The sequence below is a fragment of the Taurulus bubalis genome, assembly GCF_910589615.1.
Source record: "Taurulus bubalis genome assembly, chromosome: 7".
NCBI classification, from domain to species: Eukaryota; Metazoa; Chordata; class Actinopteri; order Perciformes; family Cottidae; genus Taurulus; species Taurulus bubalis.
Genome location: NC_136595.1, coordinates 20,298,919 through 20,311,049, shown reverse-complemented (window position 1 = coordinate 20,311,049; position 12,131 = coordinate 20,298,919). Strand labels below are relative to the sequence as shown.

The 12,131-nt window shown below is 40.4% G+C and overlaps 1 protein-coding gene across 4 annotated transcripts in view; it reads right to left on the bottom strand.

Annotated features, from left to right (window-relative positions):
* Positions 1-1,175: 1,175 nt before the first annotated feature.
* osbpl9 (oxysterol binding protein-like 9) overlaps positions 1,176-12,131 on the bottom strand; it is a gene marked incomplete at its 5' end in the record, with an annotated part of 30,008 nt that continues 19,052 nt past the window's right edge. For 3 of the 4 annotated variants that reach the window (XM_079220905.1, XM_079220907.1, XM_079220908.1), the window contains 15 exons: positions 1,176-3,280; positions 3,585-3,720; positions 3,836-3,927; positions 4,136-4,214; positions 4,333-4,473; positions 4,560-4,623; positions 4,704-4,814; positions 5,234-5,318; positions 5,733-5,913; positions 6,035-6,120; positions 6,271-6,380; positions 6,558-6,664; positions 6,870-7,029; positions 8,111-8,215; positions 9,025-9,109. In XM_079220905.1, the coding sequence (XP_079077031.1) occupies positions 3,206-3,280; positions 3,585-3,720; positions 3,836-3,927; positions 4,136-4,214; positions 4,333-4,473; positions 4,560-4,623; positions 4,704-4,814; positions 5,234-5,318; positions 5,733-5,913; positions 6,035-6,120; positions 6,271-6,380; positions 6,558-6,664; positions 6,870-7,029; positions 8,111-8,215; positions 9,025-9,109 (1,617 nt within the window). In that variant the 3' untranslated portion in view covers positions 1,176-3,205. Of the gene's footprint in view, positions 3,281-3,584; positions 3,721-3,835; positions 3,928-4,135; positions 4,215-4,332; positions 4,474-4,559; positions 4,624-4,703; positions 4,815-5,233; positions 5,319-5,732; positions 5,914-6,034; positions 6,121-6,270; positions 6,381-6,557; positions 6,665-6,869; positions 7,030-8,110; positions 8,256-9,024; positions 9,110-12,131 lie in introns of all 4 variants that reach the window. The other variant, XM_079220906.1, reaches the window with a different exon arrangement.

Sequence of the window (12,131 nt, the reverse complement as noted above, 5' to 3'; positions counted from 1 at the left end):
ATTTACATTGACCTCCAGATAATATAGATCACAGTAAATTATTGAAGAAATTGGAGAAGTATGGGATAAGAGGGATAGCGTACTCTTGGTTAAAAAAGCTACTTGGAAAATAGACAGCAGTGTGTGCAAGTTAATGACATGGTGTCAGGACTAAGGAAGGTCACCTGTGGAGTACCACAGGGATCAGTGATTGGTCCAATGCTTTTCATGCTTTACATTAACGATATTTGTAATCTTACTAAATTATTAAAATGTGTAATTTTTGCTGACAATACTAACTTATTTTGTTTCTGAAAACATTGATTGAAGGAACTTTAGTTTGTTATTGAAAAGGAGCTAGAAATGATCAAATCTTGGTTTGATGTTAATACATTATCTCTTAATATAAAGAAAACACAATTCATGGTTTTTGGAAATCAAATGGAATTAGAGGGGGATATTGAATTAAAATGATGTGATGATAAAGTTGAAAGAGTTTTTGAGACAAAATTCCTTGGGGTTGTGATTGATCATAAAGTAACATGGAGACAACATATTTAATATATAAATGGTAAAATTTCCAAGTCAATAGCAATACTGTATAAATGTAGAGATGTACTAACTTCTAAGGCTTTGTATATAATTTATTGCTCACTTATACTTCCATATTTATCTTATTGTGTGGCGGTGTGGGGGTCTACCTATAAAACCTTTATAGATTCAACAGTTTTTTACCATATGTTATCTTGATGTCTGTACTGTATAGTGATTTGATGTAACTGGCCTTATATTTTAACAAGATGGGCCCCATAAGACCCATACAGGATTACAATGTTTCAATTTTGTAATTTAATTAACTACAAATGTGTTAGGGAATTAAGGCACAATATGGCTGGGCCAGTATTTTTTAGTTAATCTTCATCTGGCCATGCATTGTAGAAAGGACAAATTCTAGCTTTAAGAAAATTAATAAAGTTTGTATTGTTCTTATATGGTGCATGTTCACAAATACAGTTTTGTCTAATTAATTCATGTTATTTATTGACAATTTTTTTCTTCCAGTTTATAGTACTGGTTAGTTTCTGAGCGATTAAAAAGCTGTCATGTAGCGTATGCTATCGGAGGTCTGTCACCATGTTCTGAGCAATAAGATGAGACTTGAGGCAATGCTCATTTGAAATAACCAAGACAATATGTCGCAGGAATAAACTCATGGAGATTTAATACTATGCATCAATAAACAGGAAAATCTGATACAATCAATGGTTATGATCAAAATTGAAATAAAAAAAACATTTCGATTGCTCTCTAACAGGCGATACTGAGTGATACTGAAATGTATGGCAAGGCCTCGATTCAATATAATTTACAAAGACATCCCATGGAAGAAAAAACAAAGTAAAAACTAACAAATTTAGCTTGGACACTGAATTTAATTTGGCTCGTTTCTAAAGGCATTTGTGTATGCTTAAAATAATTAAATTCACCAGCTGCATCTCTACATGCATCAAGATTTTTACCAAGTTTTTCATACACACAGCACCAGGAATATGTTTGTTTTTATAGATCCCTTCAACAGATCAATTGACTTTAAAACTCTTTCTATATTTATTGTAACCAACCAGATTCATCTCTGACGTGAACTCGCTACAACAGAGATATTCTTGAGCATCTTCAGGTGAATTTTTTTTTTTATTTCGGACTTTCATCCCAATATCGTTGCATTTATATCCAATCTGTGTAGCTGTAAAGTAGAGCATGAATGATGGTTTGAGAAAGCAGAGGTGTACAGTAGGATAAATATTGCCCTCTATGTGGTGATCTAAAAGATTATTGGACAAAGTAAATGAAGTTGACGAGAAAACAGAACCTGTTGAACACAGTCTGGACTCAAAGCAGCACTACGAAACAGCAGCAGTGTTTCAAAGGTCTACACTGGTTCCTCGTTTTCACTCTCCTCACCCCCCTCACAACATGTGAACCATCAAGCTGAGCCAGACTGACAGCTGTGGGTTTGGAGAGGAAACCGGCAGGCAGTGTGCGAAACAAAAAGGGAGACTTTAGACTCCGTCCTCGTCGTGAACCAGCAATCCAGAAAGACAAAAATAAGTAAAAAAAATCATTTGTTCATGAATGCCTTCAGGTAACATTTTCAGAGGATTGTTTGTTCTCTGTCCAGAGGAAAATCCCTTTCGCCTTTTATCTAAATCATTTTGGCATAATGGACACCCAAATTTGTCCTTTGAACAGGCAATGTCAATGATCTCTTTATTGCATATATTCCACAAATCTATCACGACTCTCCCAATCAGTGAGTTCAGGTGCTATGGCTTATGTCGGGCTTTGCTTGTGAACAGTGTGAAGGACCAAATATGCGGCAACGTTGACATGAAATGGGAACGCAACACCAAAAGGGTAAATGGAATGATTCCTAAGGATGTAAAGCCATCAAGTTCATATCCTCAAATATTTGTACACTATTGCCAGAAAGGAAAACAAAAAGAGCATTGAAAATAAAAAAAGAATATATATTTATATATCCATCATATGTATATCTATATATAAACAACAGTTACAACTAGTTGCAGGCAAGCGGAGAATTTCTCCCCCGCCCCTTTAAGATTCATCACTTCCACCGTTATAAGGCTGTCAGACTCTCGGAGGGGGCAACAGCTTTCTTTCCTCAGTCACCAGATTCCCTGAGATGTAGAGCGCCGATTCTTTTGTCAAGGTTTATTTGATTTGAACGCCATCAACCATACACACCCCTTGCCCCCTCCCACCTCCTAAAAAAACCAAAACACATTTGTGTAGGGAAACGCGTGCTGCTCTGGCTCGTCCTGTGGAGCCGATGTCGGGTGCCGTCGTAAAATTGACGCACAGAGTTGAGAGATGAGGTGTGCCAACCCTCCCGTCTTCACTGTGCACCGCCGAGTCTCGTCATGGCGGGCGGTATCGGTGGCGGTGGAAGTGAAATTGCCCAAATAAGGAGAGGAGCTTTAGCTAGTTTTCACGTTACGTCTTAGATGCTTTTTCCATTTGATTTCATTCATTTCCATATTGTTGGTTTACAGTCAAATGCAAAGCTGTGTACATATTCAATCATCAGTCATTCCAAGGCTTGGAAAAGAAGTGGTTTTGCAAAAGAGTTCTTATGAAGACTCTGTTGTGTGTGCATTTCTTTATGCATATGTATGCTGTGTGTATCAGAGTGTGCGTAGTCTTCTCAGTCCCTCGGAGAGGCTAATCTCTTTAATAGAGGCTCGTCATAGACCCAGCACTCCCCGTCCTCGTGGAATAGCTGCAGCAACACACAAGCAAAAACATGGTTTACAATCAAATATTTGAACTGATCCTGAAATAAAACTGCACAATTATCTGACATCTCTAACACTGATTTTGTCTACCAGTGAAATAAAGTTGTTGGAGCTGTCAGATCTCAAGGACAGAGTGAGTTGCCTTCTACACAAACTGTGTACAATCTGTTAACTTGAAAATAGTTGAGTGCTTCCTTTAAAAAAGGTGAAAAGATACATGTAAATGTCCCAGCGTTCATCACACAGTGTTACTGATCCTTCTGGTAGATAAAGAACAGACAGTCTCACCCTGGTCTCCCACTGCTGCTCGTTCTCCTTCCTCTCCCTGGCTTCGGCTCTCTGTTTCTCCTCCAGCCGGTGTTTGGCTTCTGTTGCTGAATCAATGTCTCTCCGCTTCAAGTTCAACGTCACATCTCGCCACAATCTGGTGAAGGGAAATGGGGGCAAAACGACAAGAGTTTTGTTTCTGAGTGAGGGACTGTTTCTCTTGATCTCTCGGTAGGTCTGCATTGATATGCGAGGTCAGTTTCATTTCTTACCTTCGGGACTCGTAGTCAAGCTGTTCTTCCAGCTTTCTCACGTTCTTCTTAACGGTGCCTAACCTCTTAGTGTCTATGAACACCGTGTTCTCCTAGAAACACACACACAAAACACACCAATACATGTTTTACTGTGTCTATTCATAGCCAAGCTTTTTCCTTTAGTAATTATTCCCAAGTGTAATGAATGCCTACATTTTGCCTCAAGTAATTATTATCCAATTTCATATTTAGCCTCCACTCTATTCAGAAAAATGAAAAGAGAAATGGGAAAAAAGAAGAGATAAAGAAAAGACTCACTCCAGTCGCCCACTTGGCATACATCACCCCGTTCCATTCTCCTTCAATGGAGCAGAAAGACTTCTTATCATTAGGGGAACTGAAAGAGAGATCGAAAAGAATTGTGGTATACTTTGATTACATATGGAAAAGTCTGACAATTTTGACCAATCTTTGAACTGTGATTTAAAACTGTGTGCAACCGTTTCCCCTCTTACAAGATCTCAGCGGTGATCCTGTGCTTCTTTCCTCCGTAGAAGGGTTTGGTGTGGAACACGATGTTAGCACTGTAGCCCGACTTGGAGCAGGAGATGTTGCACTCCCCGCCCAGCTCCACCCACGGCACGGTCAGAATCGACCTGGACAGACGGGCTCCGGTCAGTGACGCACATATTAAATGACCATAAAGATGCGTGCGATGACGCAGGAATATAGTAACACGCACCTGCCGTATCCGTTCGGGAAGGTGAGGACGTAATGTTCATCGTGCTCCAAACACGACACGCAACCTGAAACAAGACCAGAAAATAAATCACCACAACCACATGAGGTAGTGACAGTAAAGAGTGTGTGAAGAAGCCTTCAGTACCTTGGCCAATATTGTGGACACCTATGGACATGCCTAAGAACTTAGACTTCGTCCAGATGTGAGCGTTGAACTGGATCTTCTGATTTAAACATTCTGCGTAGAATGCAGAAACTACAGAGAGGAGAGAAGATGCTCTCATGTGAATGTAGAAGAGTGATAATGTCTCAGCAACAGTCCAGAAAATTAAGCAAACATGCAGTAAGCTTGAGTCTTTAAAAATCAGTCAAACAATTTACATTTTTAAGATTAAGATGTCTGATTCAACATGTGACCAACAGCCTATATGCTTTCCTTTGTATATTCTTTTGACCTCTAAAAGGCAATGAGAAATTATCTAAAAAAATAAGTCGGTGCTGGTCACTTAAATACCAAGAAACAATGTCTTTAACTATGGCTAGAAGTTCGATATACATTGCATTGGGAGATCTTATGTAAATATAATAGTGCCTACATGTATGTAAATGTACCGTGCCTACATGTACTGTTCTTATCAAAAGAAAAATCATAGCATAAATTGGATCCACACTTACTGGGTGGGTGGTGAGAGACCTGCTCTGCCACAAAACACACACTGTTGGATGAAGACCACGGTACTGGACCTTCTGATACCGTCTCCTGGAGGGTGGAGGAGAGGGAGTCAAAATAAAACCAGTTTTACCAGGTTACAAATATGCAAACCTTGAAAAACTAATTAATTGTTGTGACTATGTGAATAATCTAAAAATGAAAGGTGTGTGTAGCAATGTACATAAAAGGAAACCAGTTTTATGCAATAAGAACAAAATGTGTTAGAACCAAACAGAGTTTTAATAAGCTGAACAGGCCAACAAATACATTTTAGCCAAAGTCTCAGTTAGCTTGTTGTGTTAATATAAAGTGGTGGTACCTTCTTCACAATAAATCTGGCATGAATATGAACTTTTGTAAAGATGTGAAAAAGTTGAGTTTCTTGCGACATTAATCTAAGGTGTAAAATGCTAAATGCTTGTACCATAGCTGATTATATTCACATAGTCCCAAGTAGCTCACCGTGAGTGTGGATGGCTCCTCCGTTTCGCTGGGCAGGTCCCAGTGGCAGTAGAAGACTTCCCCCAGGATTGGGTTGTAAGGTTTCTTGGCCACTGAACCTTTCCTCCCTGCATGGAAAGCTGACAGGTACCACTTTACCACGTAAACCATGCGCTCCCGGGCCTCCAGCTGCTCAGCGATGCTAGCGGAAGTCACACAAAAGAGTTGAACCACTTATTATTATACCATTTCTGAATTTGTAAAAAAAAAAAAAAAAAAAAATCAAAAAAAAATCTGTGTGATGCAAGAGAGATGACCCTTACCTTACAAATAAGTCTGGATGTGCAAAGAAATCTGCGTACATTTCTAACAAAGATCTCCTCTCGAGGATGAAAGTAGGCAGGACCACCTGTGAAATATAACAATGGAGAAACATTGTACAGCTGTTGCTGCGTGGGTAGTTCAATAGGAGGAGGATGTTGGTGGGTAAAAGGAGAAAGGACCACTGCAGTGGGAGGAATACAGACATAACCAAGGCATGGTGGCGAGGGGTCTTTACCTTCGTGAGGTCCATGCCCAAACGGACTTGAGAGAGAAGATGCATGATGACGCTCTTGTGCTCCTCCACAGACTCGCCCTCACCTTCATCATCGCGGTCATCAAACTGGTCTGCAGACAACAGCAGAGGACAAGTCTCAGGTGGCTGTCATAATGTTCCCTGTCTTCTCATGTGTAAGACGTCTCTTTTTACCATTTGACAAAACCCATTGTGATTAATATTCTAAGCTACTGGGATGGTGAAGTATTGATATCAGCTCTAGCTTACTGTTTTCGTGTTTTTTTTACCTGCATCTGTGGTGCCGTTGGACATGGACGAGTTCAGGGACTCTGTCGTGTTCGGTCGTTTCAATGCTTCATTGGTGAGAGGCGAGGCAGCTTGAGGCCCTGAGGGACTGAGGAGGAGAGAGAGGGAGTGGAAAGGAGACAGGAGCGAGAAGAGAGAGTGTGAATTCACAACAAATCGCAAAGCTCTCTGACTTAATGTTTATTTGCACCGGGCAGCATTTCCCCATCTGACCTGCTAAACACTGTCTTTATAGCGTTGCTTTCCCTGTATGTGGTGTTGGCTGCAGGGGGGCGGGGTGATGCTGTACTCACTTTATGCAGTGTTTGGGGGAAGTGCTGTTCTGGTAGAACTCGTCAGCATCGTAGAACTCATCCTCGCTGGAGGAATAAGAGAAGTCTGGCACCGAGTGCGAGGGGAGGGGCATGTGAGCCGGGGAGGCGATGCCGCTGCTGGGGCCAGACGGGCCACTCCCTGATAGAGGGGGAAAGGAACATTCAAACATTGTCTGTCAAGTTAGCTCCCTCTTGCAGCATTTTCATTGTATGGATCTGATCAATAAGGCTTATTTATTCATATAGTATACAGGTCATGGTCAAATCAACATTATGCTGTTCCACTAAAGCGTTCAATTCTGACCCCGGTCCAGCTGGCTGTGTAAAGTAGCATTTAACATAGTGACGGCTTCCTCTGCAGAGCATACCGACAGTGCTCTGGAGCCGCAGCCCGCCTCCTTAGTGCACAGCGCAGCATTTTAATACTGCTGCCTCAGCAAAGAAGACAAACATGAACCTTGATGTGCTTTTCTACTCGGCTTTTTTATTTAATATGTCCGTTGACAGAGCACTCAGGGTGACAGAAGTAGAGTAATAATTCATGACATTATTACTTTTACTGTTTTGGTTGAGTTCTTGTTACAGTACATCACGTTGCTTGTGCATTAGGATCTAATAATACATTATATTATTCTGATAAGGACCCACACTGTTCTTTCTCCGCTGTTAGAAATTATAATTATAGCCGTAATAAAACACATTTATTGTGGTTCAAGTAAGAAGATTTACATTTTTACAGCGGGTCACAATAAAAGGTGAAATTTGAAGTTGATGAAACAATGTCACCTCCACAGGCACCTAATGGATCTTTAAGTATTGTATTTATTTATTAATTTTACAGTTGCTGTTTCCAACGTAAATAATGAATTTTGAAAGTTAACTTTAAGCCAACGAGGATGAAAAATACTTGAAGTGCTTAACTGATTTTCCCAAGAAAACTTCATCTGCTGATGATCACGTTAGATCACTAAAACCAGATAATGATTGAACATTGAGTTTTGTTATGACAAAATGTAGATTGTATGTCGTAACTATATTAATGTCTGAGGGACCGCACCAAAGCACCAAATCAGAAATATAACTGCAGTTCCTAATATTTAATTTGTCTTGTAATAAATAGAGGAATGTGTGATTCACATACAATTAATGCTGTGACAAATCATCTTTCCTTGCAATGTTACAGCTCCTAATGCTTTGATATGTGTGAAGTGAACTTTCACCTGTGCTGTTGGGAGTTGGGGTCTGCAGACTGCCCATTACCGTGACGACGGGACCAACGGACAACGTGGAGGGGCGTTGGTCTGATTTACACACCTGAGAAGCGTCTTCAGCAAAGAGAGAAAGTAGAGGATTTAGCACCGAAGCCTTAAAATTAAGTCACACATCACTTTAAAAACAGCAGCTTGAAATGATCCGAGACAGAAGCCCCAGCTGTGAGGGGACTACAGTCTATTAAGAGTGAAATTAGCATGGCCTACTTTGCATGGTTCTTTTTCAGAGCAGACTAGTCATCGTCATTTGACCAAAACAGCCCAAAGCTTTAGTCAGATCTTGGTCATGCCACGCCATTGAATTCAGTTGGTTATTTACTGAATCAAATTACTTAAAACTGAATTACACTGAAGGACAGGAATCTGCTCAAAACAGAATATTAACACATATTTTCAGAGAGAATTATGTAGGAAAAATGTAACATCATCACATGAAACACATGTGATGAGCATAACAGATATAATGGGACTTGACCATGCTGTAGATCTTCAACAGTTAGGAAAGTAACTTTACTTTCAAACGCTGTACATTTTGTACAAAAACCTGGATAATATCGATATTGTCATCCATTCAATAGCACTGGGGAACACAAGGATTTAAAATATGACAGAATATTACAGTCTTTGCTATTGGATCAAATTGCCAAAAAAAGTATTTGACAGCAGACCGTTCTGTAACAGCATCAAGTGCGTTTCACAGAACAGGTCCATCAGCTGAAGGAGATCAAGGCGTGAACAACAGGGGGCGCTGTTGTCCGCCTCTCTGGGTTAGTTATGTCTGAAGTCTACATACACATCAAGCACATGACACCATGTATAAATGAGTGAGTCCAAGTAATGGTGAAAATGCAGATGTTGAGTACCTGTGGCTTGTGTTGGCATCGTGCTGTTGACTACAGGAGTGTCCAGAGGGGATTGGAAGATCCCATCCACTGGGTTTATGGTGCTCTGGAGGGAAAATACAAAAAAAACAACACCACATCAGACACTTGCTGCAACAAAAGCAAACTCACGTCACTGCCTGCTTACTCCTCTAAAATGTTGTCTAAAAGACAACATAATAACCCTCGAGATTAAAATCCAATGGTGCTCATACATATATATGCTTAATTAATTGTATGCCTACGCGACAACAAGAACAGAGAAAAAGAATATAGACCACCAAGCCGAGGCAGATCAATTTCTTTTCACTTCATTTTCTGGAAAGAGCGTTTCCATTATCGAGATCAATATAAAACCAACGACACCGATTGAAATCCGAACACCAGCAGCTTTACACAACAACCACCGGAGCCTCTGGACCTCTGAGCAACCTCCCCGTCTAAAAAGGGAATGAATTAACTCCACTGGGCCGCAGACTAAATCTGAAACATGTTTTTTACTCTCTAGCTTTTGATTTCCCTGTAGTGAAAACCAGCGGGGATGTTCTTATCCGCAGTGGCCTGCAGTGCCACCAGAGCATCATGTGTCCATGCATTTGAACAGAGGCACAAACACACGCGGACGTGCAGACGGCCGGGTGGCTCGGTGTAATGGGGTCACTGGCACCAACGACCCAACTGACAGGAACACAGATGACAGCATGGGTTAAAGCAAAACCTTATCGACCTTATTTCCCAGCGATTTACCCTGAGGGCTCTTGGTGGCACTGGAATTAGATTTAGTCAATGTGATGTTATCCTATTGCTCAAACTTGACCTATAATCTGTGCTTTCTACAGACAAGTTCGGATTCAGTCATTTGAAATCAACAGGAACAGCGAGTCAGAACATGACCCGACACGAGGCTGCGAGGGTGACAACAGAGCAGCTGGTGGACCGAAGTGAGACTAAAATACCAGGAAGTAGACAACAGGCCTCCACAATCCCATGATGCAACACTGAGCATGTTAGACAGAGAAGATACCGACTCCAGAGGAAGACGTGCTGTGGTGCATCACGGTTGTTTTGACATGACGTTTTCCTCACAATAATACACTATGAAATTATGAATGGACTCTGACATGTTTTTTTCTTCTTCTATGTTTCGGTGGGATCAAAAGGCAACTTATGATCAGAGGTAGAACATTTCAATCAGAGGACATTTCCATTTGTTCACACTTCACTCTTATCTTCAAGCTTTCTGACGCTATTCACTAATTTTTTACCACCCCTCCGCACTGCCTGATGCTCGTCTGGTCCACGTGTCTCCATTAAAGTATGACGAGGGCTACTAATTATAGCCAATTACAGAAATATTGGTCTGCCATGGTGGGACCAGGCCGGTGCCTTGCAAGCAGGAACTAAAGCAGTCACAGGGTAAGACTTCTAGTTTAAGATGGCTTCAAGCGCTGTGTCAGGATGGAGAGATTATCTTTTTATATATATATATATATATATATATATATATATAATAACCATGCAATAATATTAATGCAGCAGGTAACTGGAGCAGCAGAAACAAACCTAAAGCAATCATAGAACATCAACTATTTATTCCAGGCTTTTGGTGTGCTGGTTTAAAATGATTCCTGGACTGTAATCCTCCTGGTGGTGCAGTACTTGACATGCTGCTGACTTTTCAAGCATTATAAACAAAAAGGTCGACAGTCCATTTATTATCTGTGCCACATTATTGGCATCCAGGCTACGTGACAGACGTTTAGATGTTCTAAAGCTGCAAAGATATGTTCAGTACGAAGCTTATGGCATCTAAAAAACATGTGCAGTTGGATGTATAGACGGAGCTTATGCTGTGCTATTTATACAATGTAATACTATACTTAATGACTGAGATTAAGCCAGATGTAAGAGCAGGCCTATGAGCTGCACAGCTCCTTCTGTGATTCTTGCTTTGAGGACCACACTGAAATTATTCCATTACCTTAAAATGTGTCACACTATTTTCAAAAGCATAATGAAAGTTTTTAGATTGATTTTTTTTTCTTTGCAGGTACCCACTGGGCTTGGTTTATTGTAGGCTGTTCGAAGCTGTCAGAATATGTTTAATTTGCCCTCAAGTCCTCCTTTTCTTTCATAGTACACCTCACTGCCTCTTTCCTTTCTAGCAAATCTACTTGTCCAAAGACTTATATCGATATGTAACCGATCGACTGAATTTAGCGTTAGATTGCCTGGCAATGCCTCAGAGAGCCAGGACTGCATTTACAAGCTGTGCTGTCTGGAAATCAAAACTGCTAGTGGAAAGTCAAGAGGATAGTGTGTTTGGTTGCTACTCAATGTAAGTGTGCATTGTTTGGCAGCCCACTCTCAAATCATAGGGGTCAGAGTGTTATTTAAAATAAAGAAGACTCCATGTTTACTGCGATTGATGATTAATTGAATGTATGCTGTAATTCTTCACAAAACCTCCTAAAAAGGACTGGAAACAAATCGCTCCCCGTCAGAAATTAATCTAATAACGTAAATGAAATGCTTTGGATTGCTTTAGTCAGTAATTCAAAGTGCATGTGATTTGTAGTAAAAACATGCAAAACTGCGGATATGGCGACTGACATGAAGACAGGGCGCTGCAGAGCCCGTAAAGTGCTCTCTGAATGGCTTTCCATGTATTAGTGCTCAATGGTTCAATAAGCAGTACACGATGAATCAATGATGAATTAGTCGACTAATTAGAGGGGGAAGTGAAGTGCAACATTCTCTCGCATGCAGACACACGTAGACGTAAAAAAATACATATTCTGCTACGCTGTGCATTTTCGGGATTAAAGGTTTGCACACACACACACACAAACATTTTGTAAAAAGAAAAGAATAGTTCCCAACCATCGCTAAAATAACTATTACTGAGATTAAATCAGGAAATCATCAGCATAGTTGTGGAAGACATGAGGGAAAGGCTTGAGATAGAGTTTATCTCCAAATTAGACGGCATGCACTAAAGAGGTCTGATTTATCTGATTTTCTACAGTGGAGAGTAAATTAAGCAAGAAAAGAAAAATTAGCAGTTTGCTTGATTCAATTTTTTTGTC